This window comes from Condylura cristata, unplaced genomic scaffold (assembly GCF_000260355.1).
Source record: "Condylura cristata isolate star-nosed mole 26May11 unplaced genomic scaffold, ConCri1.0 scaffold00016, whole genome shotgun sequence".
Taxonomy (NCBI): domain Eukaryota; kingdom Metazoa; phylum Chordata; class Mammalia; order Eulipotyphla; family Talpidae; genus Condylura; species Condylura cristata.
In genome coordinates, this window is record NW_004567117.1 from 15337298 (window position 1) to 15364103 (window position 26806).

Sequence of the window (26806 nt, forward strand, 5' to 3'; positions counted from 1 at the left end):
TAGGGCCCAACTGATCTTGGGGAGCTGGAGGCAGACCAATGACAACCCAGGAGACACAAGAGGGTACTTTCTAGGATGTTATTGGGGTTAAACTAACATGTTGCTAGTATGGGTTAAACTGTGTTTCCCAAATATGCATATGTTGAAGACCTAATCTTCACCAATACCTCAGTATGAGACCTTGTTGGGAAAGAGGGTGACTGCAGATGTAACTAGTTAAGTTGAGGTCCTGCTGGGCCTAAGCCAGTATGACTGTGTCCTGGTAAAAAGGGGGACTTCGACAGAGACAAGCACAAAAGGAGACTACCATGTGAACACAAATGTAGATACCAGTGTGATAAATCTTCAGCTGAAGGAATGCCAGGATTGCCAATCAGAAGCTAGACAAGAAGCCGGGGGCAGACAGTCCCTCACAGCCCCCAGGAGAACCCAAATTGCTGATACTGTCATCTCTGCCTCCAGAAGTATGTGACAACAGAAGTACATTCTTTCTATTTCTATTTCTGTTCTTTTAGCCATTTAGTTGGGGGTACTTTGTTGTTGCTACCCTCGTAAACTAATACAAATAGGCTGCTCCCCCCACCCAGTCACATTACATTTGGACAGTTCAATCCACTATAATTGTCTCAAGTTCAATCAAATCTGATTACCTAACTGTGAGACAAGAGTCTACCGAGCTGCTCAACAGCAAATCTGCACGGAGCTCATGAACTAACAATGAAAGTATTTTCTGGCCAATTCCTATAAGGCAGGTGCTGTGCCAAGTGTTTTATGAGAAGCAGCTCAATTAATCTCTGCAATCAACACAAAGTAAGAATAACACCATCTTCAGATAGAGAAGCGGAGGTCTAGGGATGTGATGTGCTTTGAACAAATCACAAAGCTAGTTAAGGGGCTGAGACCTAAAGTTGATTTCAAGCATCTCTCACAGTGCCAATTCCTCTACTCCATAAACCTGAAGATTGTATTGGTGGCTGAAATCCAAGCTTGTCACTTTTAGAGTTTTTGTATTTGAGATAGTACAAATAAACTTACAAAGATGCACTTCTAAAAAGTTGCTTCAGCTCTAATTTTTCACCTAGTGATATTGTAGTCGTGTGCTGCCCAAAGTATTATGAGAAATAGTAGTGCTGGATATTACCTGGCAGGGGAAGGTGGCAGGTTAACGATTGGATAAATTCGGGAAGCACTGAGTTAAATAGATCTCTTTGCACAGAGCTTGCAAGATAATAGCAATGTCCCTCAAACTCCCTTCACCCAAACTCCCACTACAGGACCAGTGCTTCCTCTCACTTACTTTGGGAAAACTTACTTACTTTCATGGGAATTGGCTATTATTGACTCAATTTTTATATCTATAAAATGTGAATATCAATCAATTTTTCTGTTGCCTCAAAGGTTCATTATATGTAACATATGTGAAAGGATGTTAAAACCTGAAAAACTGTAAACCTGAGGTAAGTCTTGTATGGTTTTGTGAAAATCTTATCAGTTTTTGAGTTTGGAAAAATGGTGGTGGGAGTCTCATGTTACCTACTGCCAACTGTTCTTTATTAATTTAAGAAAAGCTTCTAGTGGTCAGAGAAAAAAAAGCTCTATTTCCCCCCCTATTTCAGCTCTATTTTTTCCCCTAGTGATATTGTAGACATATGTTTCCCAAATTATTATGAGAATAAGAATAAGGGTTCAGGTGCATTAACTCTGGTTGGCGCAGTTCAGAACCACCCTGGCCCCAGGGCCTGAGCACACTCACTGGGAAGCCTAGCCTTACCTGTGAGGTTCCAAGCAGAGTACAGATGGGAATCAAGTGGGGTTTGAGGGACTCAGGAGTGGCACTGGACATTCCTGTGTCCAGTGCAGTAGCAAGGAGTTTCTCAACTGCTATCTCAGTGACTTCTAATGCAGCCACAGGTGCTCAAGAGAGGTGCTTACCCCGACAGGTGATCAGGAGGCTGGACCCAGCCTGTGCAGACTGCCTGCTTCCCAGATGGACAGAGCTGCCAGTCCCAGGGGACAGAGCCTAGGACCCCCTCACTATGAGTCCTGGGCCGCACTTGCCTGCTGGGGGTGCCAAAAGAAAAGACTCTAGAAGATTCCCCTACAGCACACAGAACAAGAACATTCAGGGCCCAACTCTATTTCTAAAACATTCTGTCTCTACAAAGAGTGTTAGCATAATTTAACTGTACATGATTTTTATTTTTTCCTTTAGCAATGATCTTTATTATTGCTAAAGGAATTTGAGTCCCCAAATTCACTCATGTTCAGGAATCAATATTCCTATAACATTAGTCCATCTTCTTCCTATACTGTCTTATGTTTTTTTTCGACCTCTGAGCAGCTGTCATACCAAACATTTAAGAAAGAACTATGTTTCAAAAATCATATGGGATGCATGCGCTGCATTTGAGTATACATAAGAAATGTGTGACTACAGAAGAATTTATAAGGAAATGTAAGAGACTGTCTCTAGGGAGGAAAATGGGAACTGGAAGTCCTAAATAGGAGGCAAACTCATTTTTTATGGTATATTTAAAAATTTTTAACATGTACATGTGTTAAAATTATGAAACATTTTTTTTAATTAATAAAAATCTAAAGGCACAAAGCCACATATGCCTTTGCAGAGTTATCTGTTAGAGCCACAACTTACAACTCTGCTCCAACAAAATGTCTTGGTTTTATTATGTTTATGTACTGCCTGGTTACGCTCAATCTAACAAGGTCCTGTGAAAAGAATGCTGAATATCAAAAGAGTTCATTTCCCTTAAAACAACAACAGCCGGCCCTCCCTGGTGGCGCAGCGGGTTAAAGCACAGTACTGAGAATCTGAAGCCACTTCCGCATGAGTTCGATTCCCGCCTGCCCCGGAGGTGACCACATGGCGAGCCAGACCTCTCCTGACCCGCCCGCTGCTCCCCTCAGCAGTGTACTTCGTAGATCTGCCTGTTCTGCTCCCCACTCTGTCTCTGGTGAAGCCTCTCACCGCCCCTGAGCCTCTGGCCTGTACCCCACCTCTGTATGCACAAATAAATAAATAAATCTAAAAAAAAAAAAAAAAACCAACAACAGCCAACAAACAAAATAAGCCCTGACAAACAAGCTCTCCTAGAATACCCAGTCAATACCAGCCACCACTCTAGAGCCTTCCTTCAATGAATCCAGCAAAGAACACTATTATTCAAATGCCAGCTTTTAAAAACTTGGTTTATATCTCACATGCAATTCTCCCTCTCACCCTCTCTCTCTCTTTTTTTTTACATTACATGAATTTTATTGTATCTTTAAAGAACCAATGCCCATCTTTTCTAATTGATTTTCAGAATACAAAATGGCGGAGGGCTTCTCCAGTGAAACAGCAGTTAAAGTCTCAGTGCTATCAAGCTATCCCAGCCACTGCAGCATGTCCTGTCACTCTCTCATTTTATGAGCAAGACCTTTCTAGAGTGCTTGGGGGCTTCGGAAAGGGTAAAGCTAGCTGGCACCTGGTGCATCAAGCACCGAGCTAGGTAGGGCACAGACACCCTCCCCGGGGCAGGGCTGCCAGTTAACATTGCTAATGTAGTTGGCAGATAAGGCAACCTGTTTCAACCCATTCTCTGGCCAACTGTACTCGGCTTCATTTCCAGAGCTGAACCCTGGTATATGACGACTCTAAGCCGGGGTTCATGACTCCCATTGCCTCCTGTGAAGTCCAATCGACTGTCTTCTTCATTCCCTTTTTGCAACCCAGAGATAAACTTAACTATCTCACACATTTTTGCAAAGGTTATTTCCTCTGTCTGGAACTTCTCCCTAGGGCCGCCCCTTTGTGTCTGTGAAATCGCTTCTTTGAAAGCCCTGTTCATGCACCCCCCACCCCCAATAATCACCTTCCTCGGCCTCTGACTTCCATTTTCTGCAGAATATTTACTACAACGTAAATTTCCTCATACCCACTTTCCCTTGTTCGTCTCATGCGTCCTAGAAAACAAGCTCAGAGAGGAGAGGACCCTTGTCGGCCAGCAGTCAGTGGGCACTGTCCAGCTAGCCAGCACCTCAGCCCCCTGCTTAATGAAGAGTCACTGAAAAATATGCAAATAATTTAGGGATCTCTAACCCCCCAACCCGGTGTGGGGCCCTAAGTTTATTGGACCCTGGACCCTCCAGCTTTTCTTTGGGTGGAAAAACAAAATCCAAGGATGAATGTCTGTGAGTTAGTTGCATGTGAAATGAGACCAGCAAAAAGGAGTCATTCCTGGACATTTCTGGATACCTGGGAGCCACTGGAGGAGGGAGTCAGCATCTTGCATCACCTCCCTGGGTTTCAATTCATGAACCTAAGGAAACCTGGGGGGGGCGCGGGGGGGCGGGGAGGGTCCCTGCCAGCTCTATGAGACTGTGATCTAGACTGGTCCTCCCTAACAGCGGAACAGGTTTCCTACATACATGCAGGGTCATTGACAAGGATACTATTTAGAAATAGTTATGTGCTTTAGTACATATTAGAAAACATCAAGCGCTACGAGCCTGTGATTTTGTGGCTACACTCACTTGTGTTGACTATGGAGAAATCAGTAGAGAAGTACTAGATTAACAGCAACAGTGAGAAGATAAGAAAAGAGCAAAGACATCACGGGGGTCCAAAAAGGGGTTCCAGCTTCCCTACCCCCATCCCTAAATGTGGGTTGGAAACCAAGGAACTGCTGTGTCAAGACTTGATAATGGGGGAGAGGGGGTGTTCACTGGTGGCCTAGGAATTAAAGTTTAGTGCTACCACCACAACAGCCTGAGTTCGATCCCTGCCAGGGGACCTACATGGGACAGCAGACCTTTCCAGTTTTATCCACTGCTCCCCTCAGCAGTGTATTTCAGTAGATCTACCTGTTCTGCTTCCCACTGTCTCTGGTGAGTCCTCTCAGCCCCCACATTTCTGGTCTATACCCCAGTACTTCTATGCAAAAATAAATAAATTAAACTTTTAAAAGAAAGACTTTGTAATAGAGATCACTGTATAGATAAAGAAGCTTAATAATAACGAAGTTCCTGCCCTTAGAATTGGTAGATCTCTGCATATGGGGGGACCTTTTTTCATCAACGAAATTGCAGGATTTCGTGTGACCAGTTTCCCTAGGCTTTAAAGCAACATATTTTGTATGCAACACAGCAATGAGTAAACATCAGAGCTCCAGAGTCAAGGCCTTAGTCCTTTCATCCCCAAACTACTTTTCTCTGACTTTTAAGGAACCTACTGTGAACAGTGTGGTCAGGTTCTTTAAAAATACCCAGCTTCGGAAGGGATCATGCTCAGTGAAATAAGCCAGAAAGAAAAAGAAAAATACCGATGGTTTCACTCATAGCAGGAGCATAAAGGACCCAGGGGGTGGAGGGTGGGAATAATAATGAACAGCTATGTACCAGAGTCATTTTACAGGGGTGGAGTGGGGAATGGGATCAAAAGCAGGGGGTGGGGGGGAAGTGCGCTGGACTATGGTGATGGCACACGGGAGAACTGGTGATGGGAAGCCCATGGGGATTACAACTGAGATGGAAAAAAGGCACAAAATGATGTAAAAATTAACCATTATAATTAAAAAAATATATGCCCAGCTTCTCCTCTTTGCCCATTAGGAATAGAAATCTAGTTAGTAATACTGAGGAGGCGAGGAACACCCCCTCAGATGACTGCCCTGCTGTGAGACTGGGGTCAAGGCAGTTCTGTCTGCTCTCTCTCCAGACCCTCAAAGGAGGAAGGAAAAAAGCTTCTGTTGAGATGTTGACCAGAGAAGAGTTTAAAGGGGGCAGATGGAGGAGGGAAATGCTTAGAGAGAAGAAAGTTGGAATTAGATACCTTATTGCTTTGAAGTCCTAACTCCAGGTTTCACTGACCTGTGTGTGTGTGTGTGTGTGTGTTTGTGTGTGTGTGTATACAAAAGCAACCAAAAGAAAACAAAGCTATTATTGAGGCCCTATCAAGATCTTCAGAGACGTGAGACCTACAAACAATATTTTATATTTACAGGGAAGAGGATTACTGCAAATAAATAGGGGAAGATGACTGGCAGAGCACACTCTGTGTGATCCTAGAAGGGTGGATGCATGTCACTGTACAGAACTGCATTCAATTTACAACATGAAATGTGGACACTCACAGTGACCACGGAGTCTGGGTGTGAAGAATTTATCACTGTGGGGCATTATAGCAATGTACACTCTGCTGCCCTATGATGAGGGAGGCTGTGCGTGCTTTTGGGGGGCACTCTATTTTCTAGTCAATTTTTCTTTGAACCTAAAATTGCTCGAAAAATAATAAAGCTTATTCAGAAAAAAAATTTCTTGTTTGCAATGGTTGTGATTTTTTTACAGACATACATTTTTTTTTCCAGAATATGCCATCAAATAGAAAGACTGTCTTATCTCTTTATGAACATTTACTTAACTCACACTGAAATCTAGAATTCTCTGCATACATGCACGACACTTAAAGACTGTCAAAGTAAAGTTAATAAGCGCCTATCTGAAATCCAAGAAACTAAACACTCAGTATAGAAGATAACTCCTCCGCCCAATCCCTGACAGAAAAATATTTTTCAGAAGTGTCCCTATTTTATCTTGCTTTTCTTTCAACCAAGTGGGCCCCTACCTTGAACTTGATCTACCATTTTGTCAATGACACAATTAATCTACAAAAGATAGTCACTGTTCTTTTTCTGTCTTCCTAAATGGGGAGGACTCCTAAATGTAAAGAAATTTCTTTAGGAGGGAAGCCAGGATCCTTTCTGAGCAGGAAGCAGACTCCCCTGGGAGCAAAGTGGCCCAGAAGGGAGAGGAGTTGAGCAGGCTGTGGGAGGCAAGGCCACAGCATCCCTATTCCAAGCTGGGTCAGCCTTTCCCCTCTGCGATTTTAGAAAAGTACATAAAAAATGAATAAAGCAATCCACAGCTGGTCATTCCACACCCCCGCCCCCATCCTGTCACCTCTCCATCAGTCTTGCTCTTTCTGACTCCTTCCACTATCATGGAACATCTTAAAAATCTATGGAAACCCCCCCCCCAAAAAAAAACCCCAAGTCACCACCTCCTCTCTAGTCTTCAGCTATCACACCTCTCTCCTGGTTAGACAATCCCCAAAGAAGCCCTATCTGCTCCCCCTTCCTTACCTCATGGCTCCCTTGCCTACTCCAGTGTGGCTTCTTCTCATCACCCCCACAAAGTTGCTCCTATGAAAATAAGATACTAATGGTCTCATGGAGAAGTCAGGGGACACACACGGACCAACGTCTCATCTTACTTGAAATCTCAGCTGCATTAATAAAGTCCCCCACTCCCTCTGGTACTGAAACTCTATACTCCAGGAGTTCTCCCCCACCCCCTTGTCGCACCGCAGGTGGCTCCATGCCCTGCTTCCAATATTCCAGCTTGTTGGGGGCCCTTCTGTTCTCCCACTAAGATTTCTTACAAAGCACAGTAATTCAATCCAAATAGCTTCTACAAACTGTGAACTTTCAGTTTTCAATTCCCCAGCCCATACTATTGTTAGACCTGTTTACCTACTTCTTCAACATATATTTCCACTTGCTTGTCCCAAAGCTTCTCAAATTCATTATTTCCAAAGCAGAACTGACCACCATGTTTCCCCAGGGCGACTCGCCCTCTGGTCCCTTTTACAACATGTAGCACCACAGGTGACCCAGCAGCTCCCTCCGCCTCCTCAACATTCACCCCCATGCTCTGGGGGTTCTACTTCCCAATTAGCTCAGAAGCATCTACTATTTCTCTCCACCTCTACCACCATTGTTTTAGTTCTTAGACACAATCACCTTTCTCTGTGCTCTAGTTCTTCTGCAATACATGGTCCACATCTCAACAGAAGAAATATTACTCAAAAACAAACAAGAAAGCAAATTAGATCCTAGATCCTGTCCTCTGTTTAAAATTCTCCCATAATTGTCCATACCATAAGATGAAGTTTGAAACCCTTAACACTGCCTAGACATAAGGTCCTCACAAAACCTTCAATTTTCTCTCACCACTTCTCTCACCTTCATTATGCCCAAAGTCCACAGACGCTCTGTTCTAGAATGTTCTGAAAATGCTCTATGCTCTTTGCTCTCACAGGGTCTTTGTTCATGCACTTCCTGCTCAACCATGTTGCTTCCTCCACCATGTTTCTCATATCAAAATCCTTCCTCCCTTCTTTGTTTTCCCTTAATCCCCTTGGAGTTAAATCAAAGAATAAAGTCGATGAGAGAATAAAACCAAAAGAAATAGGCCACAGAAAAAAAGTGCTAGGCAGTACAAGAAACTGTCGTTGAAACAAAGATGCCATACTGAATGGGAGGAAGTATTTGCACACCATATATCTGACAAGGGCTGATATCTAAGATCTACATAGGTAGGACTCACATAACTCAACAAAAAAGAAAACAAATAACCTAATAACAAATGGGCAGAAGAGCTAAACAGGCATTTTTCCAAAGACTTACAGATAGCCAACAGGCATATGAAAAAAATGCTTACCATAAATAATTATCTGGGAAATAGAAATCAAAACCACAATGAGATACCAGCTCAAACAGATGAAAGCTGCCCATATCAAAAAGACCAGAAGCAACAAGTGCTGGTGAGGACTTGGAAAGAAAGGAGTGCTCATACACTGTAGATAGGATCAGAGACTGGTACAGCCCCTATGGAAAACATCCTGGGTTGGGGGGGGGGTTCTCAAACTATTAAACATGGGTCAACATGATCCAGCAATCCACTCCAAGGTATCTACCCAAAGAATGAAAACACTAATCTGAAGAAATAGCTACACTGTGCCAAAGACAGTGTTCATTGTGCCAAAGTGCCAAAAGACAGTTGAGCAGATTAGGAAGATGTGGTACATATACACAATGGAATACTATTCAGTTATAAAAAAGATTAGCTCTTTTTTTGCGACATGTATGGAACTAGCGGGGACTTGTGCTAAGTGAAATAACGCAGAAGGAGAAAAACAAATATCAAATAGTGTCATTTATACGTAGAACACTGGGAGAAACAAAGCAATAAAGCTAAAGCAATAACAAACTTTAAAATATGACTTTAGAATTGAGATCATCAAAGGGGAGGAGGAGTATGGGAGAGCAAAGAAGGGCAGGTGCTGTGTAGGGGGCTATGAGGGTCTTGGTGGTAGGTGTGGGGTGGTAACAAAACTTGAAGGAGGTGACCCTAAATCTCTAAATCATATACAGTTTTGTAAACTAACGTCACCATAATTTAAAAAATAAAATAAATAAATCACTTTACAATTTAATATTCACATTAAAGAAAAGAAAAAGTTGTTAAGAAGAAGGAAAAACAGGTAAGTGTATGTCCTTTAATCAACTGCATTTGTCCTCTCAGGCCATATTCTCTGCATTAAAGAAGAAATTAACTTAAGGAGGTTGTGCCTAAACCAGAACAGACATCAGCTTCCAAACAGTATTAAATAATTTTTTTTAAAGATTTATTCATTTATTCATACAGAACTGGGGTACAGGCCAGAGATGCCGAGGGTGAGAGAATTCACCAGAGACAGAGTGAGGAACAGAACAGGCAGATCAATGAAGTACACAGCGAGCGGGTCAGGAGAGGTCTGCCACGCCATGTGGTCACCTCCGGGGCAGGTGGGAATCGAACTCATGCGGAATTGGCTTAAGCTTCTTAGTGCAGTGCTTTAACCCGCTGCGCCACCAGGGAGGGCCCAGTATTAAATAATTTTGAGAGGAGTGATTTTTATTTTCTGTAGCAGTGAATAATCAAATTTCAAAGAGGAAAATGGGATTAGTGACAATAGGCATTGTTATTTTCTAACAGAGGATTTAGTATGCCTTAACTTTAATAAAATTAATGCTAGGAAAGTGAGAAGAGGCCAAGTAACAACCATCAAAACCCAAGAGAGAATCCTGGTCAGACAGACATAGAAAGACAAGAAAAAAGAACTCTTCCCTATGCCCAAACTATCACGCTGACTTCCTAAAGTTGGGGCTTCCTCTCCGAGAAGCCTCAGTTGTGCACAAAATTTGAACAAATACTAAAATCAATCAAAATGTGTATCTTTATAAAGGGTTTCTCTTAGTTGTGATGAGGTTGGAGGATCAGCAGAGAAAGGCGAAGAAATGAGGTCTTTGGGGAAAGGACACAAAGAGGAGCAGTGGGCACTTGGCAGAGAGCTGCAGCAGCGAGGCTGAGGGGCCATCTCTGTCCCGCTCTCCATCATGCCCAAGGGGCACAACCTCCCAGCCAGACCACCCCTCGGTGTGGACAGCTCGGCTGTCACTGCCATCACGTTGTTACCTAGCTTGGTGATTTATTGGTGGTCTTGATTCCCATTGTGCACTAAGTTTGCAACAGAAGAGAACAAGTTACCTTTGGAAAGCAAACCTGACTTTTCAGGGGCACTGAACCCTTCAAAGGACAACATAATGAGGGGCACACAGAGGTGTGCAACTGAATTTAAGGAAAGGTGCTTGTTTCTTTTTTCCTTTATGTGCTATTGGAGGAAATTTTTTTCTAAAGAAGTAGTTTTCATTTAAAAAAAAAAAGATTTATTTACTTATGCATACAGAACTGGGGTACAGGCCAGAGGCTCAGGGGCGGTGAGAGGCTTCACCAGAGACAGAGTGGGGAGCAGAACAGGCCGAATGAAGTACACCGCTGAGGGGAGTGGCTCGCTTTCAGTGCTGTGCATTAATGCGCTGTGCCACCAGGGAGGGCCACTTTTCATTTTTTCTGATGTGGATTAACTAGATCATTTCTGTCCAAGGCTAAGCGGGCAAAGATTATAAATTAACCTTAAAGTATAAAAGTAAAGTATTTTTATTCATTTCTACAAATACTTTTGAGCTGTGTGCCTAACGTTGCACAAAGCATTGGGACTAGAGCAGTGAGCAAAAGAGGCCAGGGTCCAGATATAGACCTTCTTTAATGGGTAGAATGAACAAAATTCATAAAATAATAGTTTTTTTTGCATTTGAAAATATTCAACCTTTTAGGGGAACATAACAAATAAATGATAAAATAATCCCCAAACAACAGAAAAGTTCAACCATGTGCTCAAATAAATCAAATCAGATATATTACTTTATATATTACATTAAGTCAAATACTGTGAAAAAGACTTTATATATTGTATGTATATATATATATATCTATCACAACCAGAAATGGCAAGAGACATTACATGTATACCAAAGTATGTTGTATTTGAAATAGCCAAAATAGATACTAGAATTCGCATCAAGGAATTAGAGATTGCAGTCCCTCAGTGTATTCAGACTGCAATCTCTAATTTACAAACACTTGATTTGCAGAACATTTCTGCCAGAACAGAATCATCGGTTTTCAGACTGCAAAGGATTTGTCAAGGTCCCCTGGCCTGGTATTCCTAATAGCTATCTTACTGCGAAGAGCTTCTCAGCAACTCTCCTGCCCACCTGTGACTTCCCACCTGTGACTGTCTTTTTCTGCTTTTCCTAATAAACCTGTCCTTTTAAAAGGCAAGAGGGAACACACACACACACACACAGAAGGGCTTCTTGTCAGTGGGTTTAGGTGACTTTGCCCGATTAACACCCAGTAAGGTTACGATACAGTTTAGCTTTAACCAACAGCTGCAAGTTGATTTGTCATTTTGAAATACTAACCTCATAACTCTTAAGTATCACAAAGGTGGACTAAGTGTTTCACCAACAAGTGGCTACCTATGTTAATATTGTCCTTTGAGTCCATCAGTGACACTTAAGCTGCTTGCTTTTACAGGAGACTTTCGGACAGATCTATTCAGAAAGCCCACGTGTAGGGAGAGGAAAACAGATTCCAGCAACTCAAGCAGCATGACAGGGTGGCAGAACCACGTCCAGGGGGAGACTCGACCTAAATAAGTCTGATGCAGTCACACCGTAACGCTTACAGATAACAGAGCAAGTGAAAGGGGGTTTTGTCAACCAGGAAAAAGATCCCAGAAGTCTATGAGCTTGATCAATTCCCAACTCTCTGGCCCAATTCTGCTACGCAGTCTCTCCGGATCGCTGTTTACTTGCCTTAATGAACAAGTCAAGGAGGTCAGTTGTGTTATCCACTCTGAACTCTTAAGAATGTCAGTGAGCTAACAACTACTCCATACAGTAACCTACCCTCTCCCTAATATTTAATTAGGGAGACCCATCGATCTGTGACTGCCTTTATCTGGAAGAGTAGACCAGGCCAGTCCCAGGCCAGTGACTGCCTTTATCTGGAAGAGTGGACCAGGCCAGTTCTGGGCTCACAGTTTCAGGCATGATTAGGTTAGCATGAATGGTCAGTGTGTGTGGCCTGCTTCTTACGGGTGAGACCCAAATGAGAAAGGAGGGGGCAAGCACATCAGGAGGAGGGGTCTGTAGTCACTGATCTAGTTCAATAGACAGCTTTGTTAGTTTCAAGGTCTGCGGCTCCCATTGAATGTCAAGTCCACAAAAGACCTTTTGTCTTGTTCTTTACAGGCTGTCAGGGATCAGCACATAGTAGGTGTTCAATAAATACTGAATGAATGAACAAGAGCCCTAGGCTACAGCCTGTCTGCCATTTCCTTTCTGTACTTTCTTGGGGCAGGCTACTTAATCTCTCCTAACCTACAAGATTGTCATGAGGATTAGGTGGAATAATGTCCATTCAGTATTTACAGTAACGTATTACACGGGTATGTTAGCTACTGGATTGATCATGGTGCAAGTTCTTCAGGAATGAGATGTGTAGCTCTGATACCAAGCAAAGCCTCAAAGGCTATTATTTTAGATGCAGTTCATATTTAATGGTGCAGATAATGTTTACTGACTTCATTTCTAAACAAGTTAGTGTAAACTGAATGGAGACTAAAATATGAGTTAATGATTTATGTCAGTTGAGCAAGTATATTATTTGTCAAGTAGGAAAAGAGCTGAGAATGACATAACTTCAAATAAATACTTTAACACAGAGTGCCACTGTTCTATGCAATATTTTGCCAAAAAGTTTCATACTCTTTATTGTATCTAGATGAGGTCTTTCTGCTTGGAGTCATGAGAATGTTTTAAAAACTATTATTAAAAAAAAAAACCCTGCAATTTATCATCTGGTAATAGCATTGTTTAAAGATCAAAGTTTAGAAGACACTATACAATTAAGCTATTTATTTATTCCAACAAATTTAGGATGTGCTTACTAGTGCCCCCATATTCAAATGAAAAATCATTAAGAGGCTGATTTCTGTTTATAAATTTTATGTGACCTTTTTCAATCCTTGTCTTAGATTTAGGAGATTATGGAGGATCAGCTAAAACGCCTTTACAGTCCTCTTTACTTTCTTCTAGACTGTCATTAAAACATTAAGTTATTTATTGAGCACTTATTAGGGGATTTTACTTAAAATAGTAATATCCCCATTAAGGTGTAACAAATGAGAAACTAAGTAACTTAGTTGAGACCACTCAGGAGTGTTAACTACTTTAATGTGGTCTAGTTAGAACTTTGGAAAGTCTAGTTAGTACCTACAGATAGGGCATGTTAGTTTGTTTTTAAAGACTTATTTATTTATGTATATAAGAGCTGGCGTTTCTGTAATAGGTGCAGGGGTGAGAGTATTCACCAGAGATAAGAGTGGGGAGCAGAACAGGCAGATTGACTGAAATACACTGCTGATTGCAGCGGACAAGACAGCTGTGGCTTGGATGGAATTCATGCTGCAGATTGCTTCATAGCTCTGAGCTTAACCCCTTGCTTCACCAGGGAGGTCCCAGGAATGTTAGTTTTATTCCCAACTTCCTATACCTCCCCTCCCTCCCACCCCTCACTGGGTCTCTTCCAGCCCTCCCTCTCCCCCCCAACCCCAATGTCCTTTCTTTCTCCCTTGTGTTATCTGCTATCACTTGCAAGGCTACATATCTGTGGCTGTCTCTTCCCAGGAATGTTCTTGCAATAAGAAATCAGGTGACCCTAGGAGGGCAGACGCTGAAGTGCCTGCCGTCCTGGCTGGGCAAGGAGCGCCTGCCAAGAGCAGCAGTGAGCACAGCCGCCACTGCAGGCCTGTCATCCCCTGCCAAGAGGTAAACCCTTGTCCCATAAAGCGCCCCAGTATTATTAAACATTTTCTATTTGTCAGGCACTTAATAGCCATTTTTATTGGTTCTTTTTACTAGTCATAACTCTGTATCAGAACTGTGTTCACTTTTTCTTTTAATTAAGTGCTCTGAGGAAAGAGGAAAAGACTGAAGGCCTTGGGGAGCAAGTCTTTAACTGCCAAAGTCAGAGAACAAGAACGGAGGAGCTCCAGCGCCTTCTCCCAGTAAGTGCCAACCTGGGGGCGGTAGTCAGCAGCACTCTCAACCTTTAAAGAGGAAGGGGGCTGGCCAGAGGGAGCTCGGTGTTGTCACGGGTGTTGTCTGACTAGCCCCTAATCAATCTACTGTTCCTTCAGGCCACTCACTGACAGCTGGAGTGTGTTGTGACACTTGGGAGACTGGGCCACTCTATTTCACCCTGATCCATATCATTATTTTCCTTAAACTCCACAAGCAAAAAATCATCCACCCATATACTGTGCACCACCAGCATCCTTTTTAAAATGCCTAACAGCACAACTTTTGTAACTAGCTTTAGCTACAAGATGTACCTTGCCCAAGAGGCCTGGACCACTGGAAATTTAACAGTGCTCCTCAGTCGCTAAGTAAACTTGAAAAATTACAAACTTCTTTGAGGATCAGTTTTCCTCATCTGTAGAATGGGGATACACAGGTTTTACCCTTCCCTTTCAGCTTGCCTGTGTGCAGTCTCTCATGGTTAGTCCCATTAGGGTTTATTTTTCTGGATACTCGTCTGCCTCCTCCACGAGGCTGTAAGTGATTCCTTCAAGGACTAGCGTTTTATCTGTGTCATTTCTGTATACCTCACCCAGTACCTGGCATTGGGAGGAGCCTCGCACAGCAACCTTACCAAGAAATCACATCCAGAAAAGCATTATTCATATGTGCCGTAGCAAGCACACACTCATCGGAGGCCTCTCAGCCTGAGATGTGAAATAATTAACGTTGGCTACCATACAGGGCTTCCAGCAATCAGAACAGTTGGCATTAAAATGTAAGCTGTAACCCAATACCACATCTCACTATACATCGGCCCCTCTAAACATCCACCCAGCTGTTAATCCACATATTTTGAGGTTGGATATTTGTGCAATAACTCCAGGAATTCCAAAAGTGGTATTGCATTGTATTGGGACAACTGAACAGTATATAAAGGCTTTCACAAGAGTTCTCAATGTTACAGCAAAGAAAAGGCTTAAATCTTTGACAAGGCATTCTTTTATTTTTTCACATTCTCCTTACATTTTTAAGGTTTGAATGTTCAGTCTTTCAGTTTGGTCAGGACACCATTACCTTCAGCTTCATTTTTAAACAGTAATACACACCATTTACTCTCCACAGTTGACATGTGAACAGTCACTACATGAGACAAGACCCTCTTCTTCCTTCCTCTCCAGGCAGCCTTCCTTTGGATTTCACCTAGATATTTCCATTGTAGTTTCTCCAGGAGCTGCTAACTATTTCTAAGCTATGTATTATCTCCAAAGACTTGCACACAGTATGTGCCCAATAAATACTTTCATACATGAATCCTATATAGTAAATTCCTTCACCTGGACTTTTTTGATCACCCCGTAAGTCCTGAGGTGGTTCTGAAACACATCACTCAAGTCTAGTTAAATGACAGAATTGGGCCGGTGACATCACTTGAGAAACACACCTACTGAACATATGAATGAACACCAAATTGAGAGGGGGAAATAAAATGAACATAAGTAGTCTTCTGATATATTTGTTACAATTTTATTTAGGTCTGCATGGTTCTACAGCAATATGTTTTTGAATTGCTATCTACCAAAAAATAAGCAATCTGAAAGTATCCCCCCCCCCCGGGGTTAAAAAAAATCAATGAAAAATTGATTCAGATGGTATAAAATATCTAAAGTCTACTTGAAGTTTTGTCAGGAAAAAATGTCACAAAATAGAAACCAACATTTCAGATAAGTTGGATTAATAAATTATTAGCTGCAGATATTTTTAATAGATTTAATGAAATTATAAAAGCCCACAAACTTATCCTATAAGGACTATGGTGACTGTAAATATTTGAAGGGCAAACTGAATGAGAGGTAATAAATCCTTGCACCATATCAACCATTTCTACTTGATAAGGATACTTTGTCAAACCGAAAACAAGTCACAAGAGGTCATTAGTTGGTCAGCAAAATTGCATCAAAACACTAGCCTGTTACTCTGCCACTCAAGCCATACATGAGTACACCTCAACTTTAAATGGGATTGCGATAGTCTCAAAGACAAAAGTCAAGGGAGCTCTTCTCTACATGGGAGATGGGATGCTGCCCAATTCATGAATTGCTTAATAACAATATTTACATATTTTATTTAAAAAGTATAGTTAAATTATCCATTAGAGAAATGCAAATACTCCGGATCATAGGATGTAGCCCTATATAGATCCTGTTGTAGAAACAGAAAGTTACTGCTTTAAGGACCTTTGTCATATTTTTGAAGTGTTTGAAGGGGACAGGTACTATGACTGTTCTCCGACCCCCAAAGCATTCTAAATAAAATTTATCTCTTGTAAAAAGTGGTTAACTCATTCTAACCCAACCCTGTGAATTTGCTGGCATTTGGACACCAATCACGTCCATCGGGTAGCTTCCCAAGCCCTCTTTAACACCTTCCCCAGACTGTTAAGAGAAATGGAGAGGGTCTGCAGAACACACCTGGTGGTGGTGGTGGTGGTGGGGTGGGGGGTAATGCAGACAAATCCCACCTGGGCCATGGCAGATGCAAACCTTAAAAACAGAGGAGAGAAAACCGGTTTTGGGATAGCGCATCCGCATCCACATCTGTATGGATAGGCTTTTCTGAGAACAGAAAGAAGGAGGAGGGTAAGTGACAGCACAAGAGGCATCTGGAGATTTCCCACCTAGCAGAACAGACAAGGCTACTGCCCCATCTAGGGATGCTCCAAAGCAGCAGTAGCAGCAGAGAGCTCTGGCCCAGCTCCTGGGCAAGCTTGTAAAAATACCTTTACAGGAGAAAACCTGAGGACTGAAACTGGGACTTCATCAGCAACAGCAGCAGTTTTTCAAATTATTCTATGCTAAGATGCTAAAACAACAGAAAATATCCACAGAGTACTCATGCTTTAAGCACTTTTCTAGTAGCACTCATTTAATTCTGATGACCCTAGGGATAAGTATTACTACCACCCCCCTACCACAGAAAGTCCAGGGAGATTCTGAGTAGAGCTGAGATTTAGCTCAAGGGTCTGCTCTTAACTGCTATGTGATAAGGCTTCTCAAAAGAGGCTGTTTCAAGTCTCTCCCCCCACCAAAAGCAGGGGCCACAGAGCAAAATGCAAGCATGCAACATACTGGAAATGTTCCTTTGTATTCTCTGTCTTGTTATTTTTCCTTCCTGTATTTTAACATTCACCTCTTAAGTTGCTCTAGTATCTACGGTTGTGATGTGAATCTTATGCTATTTCATCTTCTCTTTACTGGATTCTTTAATTTGAATAATTAATAAGAATTTGAGTCAACATACCATGGATTTTAAAAACAGACTTTCGAATTAGACAGGCCCAGATTCAAATCTGGAGTAGCTACTCAACAATTGTTAGACCTTATGCAAGTTAGTCAACATTTTAATCTTAGCTCTTCCTTTATAAGCTGAAAATAATAAATATAACTTCATGAAGGACTCCATTGAAGTTTAAATAAGACATCACATAGACCATTCTCAAGATGTTCTACACACATAGATTGTTTGGCAATCTTGTTAAAATGCAGGTCCTGATTCAGGGGGACAAGTGGAGAGATTCTGCATTTCCAAGTTCCCAAGTGGTGCTGAGATTGACCACTTTAACCTTTTAGTAGTTATTACTAGTGGTTCTATTCTGCTTCACACTATGAAATCTGAGGTTGTGACATCAAGTAACAGGGAATCCTGTTGTCTTTGGGGACTGTAGCCCAGTGAAAAGGAGAGCCTCTGGGCCCCACACTTGCTTCACTCATCCCCTTTCTGGATCTGGTTCAGTTTTCTACTAGCTGACCCAGAACTGCCAGGAAACTAGGAATGGTAAAATAACTCAAAATTCTAAATAACATTCCTTAAAAGCTATGTGGCAAAAACCACAGCAAGTCTAGGTATTCAAAGCAATCATGCTGAATAAACTACTCTTATTAAACACCTATTTGTCAGACAATAACAAAATGAAGCATGTAGTTTTCTCAAATGTTTACAATGTATTTATACTTATATGGACATATTATCTATGAACATTGTCTACCCATCAAGAGGGAGATAAATCTACCATCATTAAATTGGAATATACATAGTATACTCAGCAGCTCAGTCCTTGGCATGTGATGCAAAGGACCCAAGTGGAGGCTGGGGCTATAAATAATAGTTCCCTTTTTCTGTTCAGAGAGGAAGAACGGAACCTGAATGGTAAGACACCTGACAAGTGAGGACATGGCATCAAACAACTGATGATTACAAACTTCAAACTCATTTTGACATTCTAATTTGGCAACTGAATTACTTCTAAAGGAAGTGACATTTATCTCTGTCATCCTTCAGCATTCCTGTTTGAATTCCTCTCCTTTCCCCACAAAGCTTCCAACCTAACATTCTCTTAAATCTGTCAACCCCTTCAAGTAACACATTTTTTAAACCTCTTTCCTTAAAAGCTCATCTTCTAGGGTTGGCTGGCAGCATGATCAGAGGGAAGTAGTAATTCAAGGTATGGGTAAGGGTAGTTTCTCCCAGGAAAGGCTTACATTCTGATACAGGTGGAGATGGAGCGGAGGTGGTGGAAGGCCAGAATGGACTGATGTGGTGGAAGTAACTAAGCTGCTCCAGCCTGCCTCTATAGCTTTCCTGCAAGCTTTAGGAAGTTTTCTGTTTCCCAGAGTTATATAAATGGATTCAACATGGGAGGTTTTTATCATTTCCAAACCACTCCTCCACACCTTCGGACATCCCTGCACCCCAAATACTAGATAACCAAAGTCATAAAACTCATTGCTTGGAGAGCCAGCAGGAATGGGACTGTTTGAAATCACTAAATGTAAATGACAAATCTCAGAGGGTAGTGGGACTCCAAAAAATAAAAAAGAAAATTCCCATCGGGGTTCCCAAAGCAGTCCCAAAATATACTGCTATGATAAAGCTCCAATTAAGTTCAGATTATCTAGATTTAGAATATGGTAAGCTATTTCCTTCTTACATTATTTTGAAAACATGGTTACCCAAGAATTGGACAAAGTTCAGGCTATTATGTGAGTAATAATAAAGCTATCGGTCACTAGTAAAAGCACTGAACAGAAGGACATTGAGAATCACTGAAAACCTAAAACATGTCTAATTAGAACAGCCTTCTGCAGCACTAGTGGACATACTAATGTCTAGTTTATGACCATGGGCATTAGGTCATGCAACTTCACATGCAGTTTTAATCTCACTCCAGAGCCCCTACTACAAGAAAGATATCTAATAGTTGACATTCTCCTTTATTTCTAGATCATAAAGAAGCTCATTCTCTGTTGTAAACACTCTATAGCATTCAGAGTCAACCTTCTCTTGACAGAGAACAGCAGGCAAAGACAAATTTTTCCAAATCTGAAAGCCTGTAAACTGTCCAAAACTTTATGGAGCCTAAAACTTTAAATGTTCATCTGTTTCCACTGTGATGTCTGTGTGATCATGCAGAGAATGATTTCAGGTTCATTAACCTGCTGATCCTCTCTAACCCCTACTGAGGGTGAGGACAGAGCTCTGTTTTTCTGGGCAGCTCTTAGGTAGAAAGAGACTCAAGTAACAATGACTGAACTGAATGCAGAATCTTCACAACACCACCAGTGTTAAATGAGCAAGTATGCCACTGCATAATTTCCCAAATCCTAAAGTTATGCTGTATTTAGTTTATTGATGTTAATCAATATTTCTCTTGGACTAATTAATTCCCACTCTCCTAATCCCTTATTTAAATCTCTGAGGATATTTTTAAAAAGGAATCTTGACTAACTGGTGTCATAATAAATGTTCAAGCAATAGAAATAAATCTAAGTTCTAGGATATGACAGATTGCTAGTTTATGCTTGTTCTTAAGATTTCCAACACATGTAACTAAACAGTAGCTACTATATAAATTTTGCTTTTGAAATGACAGTTAAGATACCAAAAGGTAGCTTAAAACTGCACATTTTATTAAATAACTGAAGCAGGGCTTTGACTGGCTGGAACCAAAGTTAGCACCTGCCTAAACAATCCTATTAGAAAAAGGGGCTCTTCTAGCTTGAAATCTATTTGCAATAACAAGAGAATGGCCTATAGCTGACAAATTCTGGGGAGCCAGAATTTGAAACAAGAGTGATACAAACATTTAAGTTTCAGAAATCAACTGCTCTGTTGGTAACAAATACTTGTTTATCTATTTCCTAGATCAGATTAAACAAGAGACGCACACATGGGCTTACAGAATTTTAAAATTATCTACCTGAGTACTGTTATACTATTGAAATATTAATGTGCAAAAGTAAAAATTTCTTTCCTAAAATGACTGTTGCAAAACAGAGTACATTACCTTTTAACTTTATTTTGATCTCGCTTCAATATTTAATGAGGCCAAATCTTGCCAATGATTGACCAAGTGGAAAATGGATTAATTTATAAAGATTCTTGGCACAAAAGCCAAAATAGTAGATGCGCAGTAATTGTTTCCTGAATGAAAGTTATATACTTATGTTAATGACTTTTAGTTTCTCCACCAATGAGAACTTTCCATAAAGAAGAGCTAACATTCCTGCAGTAGAAAAAAGAATGTAACCACAAACTGAAATTGAAAATCAGGAAAATATCCATTTTAAATAAGGAAGCTGATTATAAAAGTTCCAGATAACCAAGATAACAGTTCAAGATAACCAGATAAAAAAAGACTTCAAAAGTTGTTAAACATGGCCTCCCTGATGCCGCAAGGGGTTACGTCTCATCACTTTAAAGCCATCCGCAGCCACTGCAGTGCAAGTTTGATTCCCCAGCCAGTAAGTGACCCACATGGTGCAGCAGACCTCTCCTGTCTCATTTGCTGCTCCCCTCAGCAGTGTACTTCATTGATCTGTTTGTTCTGCTCCCCACTGTCTCTGGTGAATCCTCTCACCACCCCCACCACCTGCTTTTCTGGCCTGTACCCCAGTTCTGTATGCATAAATAAGTAAATCTTTATTTACTTACTTGCTAAACATGGCTTGATTCCATCTTTAAGTTAAAAAAAAAAGGGCATCTTTCCATCTAGTCTTCAAATTCAAAATAAAGTTTTGGCGATTATTTCAGTAACCTGTAACATGCATGCTTTTTCTTCCCTTCCCACACTATGGCACCTGAATGAAAACTGGCTCTGGTGCTGTTTTAACATTTGGTTTCTCCTCAGAGGCAATGTCATGATTGTCTATGTGAGACTCACAAGGAGGCTGCCAACTTTTAGCTTCAAAACTAGAATGGGTTACTTACTATGGCCCCTAGTGAAGATAATGAAACAGAAATAGTTGATATGCACTGACCCAGAATCTTCCTACTCATAGATTTCCCACTTACAGAATTCCTTAAAAGTGTTACTAGAGGCCCTCCCTGGTGGCGCAGCGAGTTAAAGCACAGCACTGAGAAACTAAAGCCACTTCCGCATGAGTTCGATTCCCGCCTGCCCCGGAGGTGACCACATGGCACGGCAGACCTCTCCTGACCCGCCCGCTGCTCCCCTCAGCAGTGTACTTAGTAGATCTGTCTGTTCTGCTCCCCACTCTGTCTCTGGTGAAGCTGCTCGCTGCCCCTGAGCCTCTGGCCTGTACCCCAGTTCTGTATGAACAAATAAATCTTTAAAAAAAAAGTGTTACTAGAAATAACCTGAATTAAGGTCAAATAAATGCAAATAAAGATCCCTTTGTCACAAGCTAAGTGCATTTTGGGGAGATAATTTTTGCTTGCTATTGGAGAGGTCAGTTTTTAAAACCTTAGCCACAATATCGTGAGATTTAGAATGTAAACTATGAATTAGTATACTTTTTTCCCATAAATAATAGTTACAAATCTCTATCATCCTTTTAAACTGAACCATTTTCTCAGAGACAGGTAAAATGTTATATTCTCATGCAAAGAGAACAGTTATGAAGATGTGGGATAAGGTGCTCAATCTTTTTTTTAAGATTTATTTATTTAAGAATACAGAACTGGCCAGAGGTGCAGGGGTGGTCAGAGGATTCACCAGAGACAGAGTGGGGAGCAGAACAGGCAGATGGACAAAGTACACTGCTGAGGGGACAGGAAAGGTCTGCTGAGCCTTGTGGGTCACCCTCCCTGGCTGGGGATCCAACTCATGCTAAAGCGGCTGCAGATAGTTTCCCAGTGCTGTGCTTTAACCCACTGCACCACCAGGAAGGCCCATGATGCCGAATCTTTTATTTACTTTTTAAAAAAGATTTATTTTTTTGTTTATGCATACAAGAGCTGGGGTATAGGCCAGAAGTGTGGGGGGTGAGAGGATTCACCAGAGGCAGAGCTGGGGGTAGAACAGGCAGCTCCTCCTGTCATACACTGCTGAATTAAGGGAGCAGCAGGTGAGACAGGAGAAGTTAGCTCTTTGGCAGGGAATGGAACTCTTGTTGCAGTGGCTGCTGATAGGTTCATAGAGCTCAGATTTAACCCCTTGCACCACCAGGGAGGCCCTGAATCTTTTAAAATGTACCACAATCTCTCCCTGGGAGCTGGGATCATCTGTACTAAAACTGCATCATCTGAGAACAGCTATGTGATGGGAAAGGAGCTCCAAATGCCCTGCATGTTAAAATTAAAAAAAAAAAAAAATTAAAGAGTGAATCATTTAAAGCAACTGTCAACCACAACCCTCTCTTTGCCCCAAACGTTAAGACATTTTTACATGAGTAAAAATCACAAACTCCATAATCTTTGTGAATGCATGAGCATGACATTCATTTTTTGACCAGTCCCATAAATGACCCACTCATTAATACCCTCAAAAAGTAAAGAGAATAAATGCATGTAAACAGACTTTTCTGGAGAAATTTGCAATGCTAAAAATCAATCAAACATCCAGGTGTGACCATGTCATCATCAAATCTGGTATAACATCATCAAAGGGGGGGTTCAGTGCCACAGACTTGATGAGGCTAAGTCAGTGTGAAAGTTAGAGAGCCTATGTTTATAATTAAGTAATAATGACCGAAGTTGGAGGTACACAGGGCATTTCCTGGGGAAATGACGGGCCAGAGGAACTGATGACCTAAAGCAATGCTCTGGGCCAGTAACTCCAGTTGGCTATAAATCCCCAGGAAATGCTCTGGACCTCAATCTTGCTGTGATTTTAATCAATACAGGGGAAATAAATTTAATTTATTTATCAGTTTTCTGTTTAAACTAAACATCCATTTCATATTTAGAGTGCTCCAAATTCAGACAGTGAGCTCTACAGTTATTACTGGAGTGCCATTAAACTGCTAAACAGTGATTAAAAAGTGTAACTTTAATAGAAGTGAAAGCTGACTAATAAATACATGCAAAAAGAACAACATCTGTAGTGTTTTAACTACAAGACTATTAACAAAAACAATGTTTGAAAGCCACAGTTATAACCAACACATGGCCACAAAAATCTGTATTGAACTTGGGAGTTATCAGACAATAAATAATCAATATTTAGGTTTACAGACTGATTTATCTCCCTCAGTTAAAAGATTTTGAATGATCTAACACCTCCCTTCCCCCAATGCTTTGTAGATTTTGACTCATGATTCTATGACACTGGGGTCAAGAAACCAGCACCAAGATAAGAGCAGTCAAATTGTTTCATTATTATTCCAAGCAGATATATACTTTAATAAACTCTCACAGGCTTTTAACTGTTAATAAATCAGAAGCAGCTCACAACCAGGACATTTTAAGGGTTTTTACGTTACCAGAAGACTGTGAACATTTATTTTTGCTTTCACAGAAAAAGCAAACCTCAATTCTCCAAAGAAAGAATTCTCCTGTCCATCCTTCAAATTCCTTAAAACAACCTCCTGGCCTGTCAGAAATGTACTCCACACACTGGAAGCACAGAGACACAGAGCCTACAGGTCTTGTGTATTTTACAGAACTTTAGTGTTTATATTACCATTCACAGCCCCTTTCTCAGTTGGCCTTGAAGCTTGCTGATTAGCTGGCAAACGTTTGAAAGGGTCAGTTTGTCTAGAACTGGAATTTCCACTTTGGAAAAAGGTTCCACAGAGGTACCTCCTGACATCTGTTCCTGAAGGGCCTGCACTACACCTCTTGACTTAAAGTGGAAATTCCTACTTCTGCATGTGCTGTAAAAAACCTCCAGTGGCTGTTCCTGCCCCCAAAGACATCTGGTTACTGGCTCCCGCAGAAGAGTATCCAAAAAATGAGTATGGCTTTAATAACATGAACACTTTCCTCTAGGAAAAATAATACAAGAGGTGACCACCTCAGTCTCCAATCAGGACCCAGAATTTAGTACAACTTAGAATTGAACAATTTTAGTGTCTACACAGCTCCTTATCTTTCACGAGGACTCTGAAGCTCAGAGGGGCACTGATTTACCCAAGATGCCTATGCTCAGAGGCTAGCACACTTACTTCAAATTCTGTTTTTTTTTGTCTTTATCTTTCCAAGTCTTCGGTACTCTCTTGATGGTGAGTTCCATGGGCTAGAGACACACAGGAGTGTCTCAGTGGCATGTTGTGTACCAGAGGGCAGAGTGCCTGGACCGGAGTGTAGATACCACATTTTCATGTGACTAACAACTTTGACAAGTGATTTTAGTTTATGGAAACTCACTTAACTTTCAACTACATGTTACAGTATAATTTGGCACTCAACTGCCAGCCTCTCCATTCCCTAGCCCCTTACAGGAAGTGGGATTGGCATATTTTCTTTTTAAAAATTCATCATTTTTTCTACCCTTCTAAGTTAGGGTGCACATCTAAGTATTTTAATGATTGCTTTCATCAAATATATTTTAGGTAACAGCTTCCATGACATGTACTGTAATCCTACTCTCTGTCTTATAAAATTCATGCATTCAAATGGAGGGAGGCTGCAGAGAGGTGAACTTTTGTTCTATGAGCTTTGAAGTTTTTAAGTGTTACCCGGAAGCAGTGATTGGTCAGTTAGCAGGCCCTCTCAAATCGTTTAAAATTAGGTGTAAACTTTCCTGAAAAGCCCCAAGAGCGTTAAAGGTGAAATCAAACCCGGTTCAGTATACGTGCTACTTTTCAAAACTTCCCCCCAACCCAGACCTGCACAAGTTAGTCCCCAAGTGCCACCAGAGAAACATTTCATGCATAGAGTTTGGTTTGGTTACCTGGGTGGGGGAAACAATAGCAGGTGAAACTACTGTGGGAGAATTGGTGCTTCTGTGCCCATTGGCTTCTGGCAGAAGAGGCAGGGGGTCGTGTTTCACCGAAACCACCACCACCGCATCCACAGGCTCGGAGGGTCGGATACAAAGTCGTTTGGGGGAAGAAGGGCCGCAGATTTCCCCCGACCCGAACACCGACTCGTACAGGGCGCGCTTGGGCGCAGCCTCGGATTTCACGTCGGGCCCGACCTGGCTGTCTTTGGGAAGGATATAGGTGTTGCCCAACGAGGATGGCTGGGGGCGGTGGTGGTGGGAGGGATGGGTTGAGGGGTGGTGGGAGTGGTGGCGGGCCGCCCCGTTCAGAGCTTCGGAGTAGCAGCCCTGAGGGGCAGGCGAGCCCAGTTTGGTGCCAATGCCAGCTATGCTATTGAGCGTGGCGATGGAGACGGCGCCTATGCAGTGGTTGGTGTAGGTCTTGGAGAGCTTGGCCGCCTTAGAGAGCATCTGCATCCTGGTGCCCAGCAAGTTCTTGCCGATGGCTTTGTTCTCGTACCAGGTTACATCGCCCTCACTGCAGTGGTCCCGGGGCCGCTGGAAGAATGCTTTGCAGAGGGGGTTGCGCTTCGACAGGTACTTGACGAAGCTGGCATAGGGGCAGAATTCGGTGCCCGTCTCGTACATGCGGGGCAAGTTCTCCTCGTCGCTGCTCTCTGCGCGCTTCTTGCTCCACGAGGAAGAGCGCGACTTGTGGTAGGGCCCGAGGGACTTAAAGTAGACGAACTTGCGGCCGTCCTCGTCCATGGCCAGCCCAAAAGAGTCCTCCTCCAGCTCGCGCTGGTTCTCTCGGCCGCGCGTGCAGAAGTACATGCACGTCTCGAACCAGACCTTGTTGAGCAGCCCAAAGGGCGTGTTGGTGCTGAAGACGCTGGAAGTGTAGAGCTTGCGCAGGTCGGCGCGCGTGATGGCTTGCTTCTGCACCACCGGCCCCGCGCCCTGCTCCTCGAGCTTGCGGATGACCGCGGCCAGCGTCAGGTTGGCGCTGCGCAGCTCGGGGTCCTTAGTGAGGTCGAGCGTGCGGCAGTACGGGGGCTCGTTGAGGTAGCGGTTGAGGGAGCTGCGGATGCTGATGAGCGAGGACTTGCTGTAGAGCTGGCCGCTCTTGGAGCGGGCCTCGGCGTAGAAGGAGCGCAGCACGCGGCACAGCGCCCCCTTGTCCATGGTCTCGAAGTCCGGGCTCTGCGCCTTCTCGCTCAGGTACTCCCGGAAGATGCGCACCGCGTAGCGGGTGGCCAGCCGGGTGTTCTCGCTCAGCCGGGCCCGCTCGGGGCGCTGCAGCACGTCGGGGTCCAGCTCGGCGCTGTCCCCC

The 26806-nt window shown here is 42.4% G+C and overlaps 1 protein-coding gene across 1 annotated transcript in view; it reads right to left on the minus strand.

Moving 5' to 3' along the window:
• KCTD1 (potassium channel tetramerization domain containing 1) overlaps nt 1-26806 on the minus strand; it is a 93011-nt gene that overhangs the window by 65647 nt on the left and 558 nt on the right. The window contains exon 3 of the mRNA XM_012725782.1: nt 25444-26797. Coding sequence (XP_012581236.1) covers nt 25444-26797 — 1354 coding nt within the window. The remainder of the gene's footprint in view (nt 1-25443; nt 26798-26806) is intronic.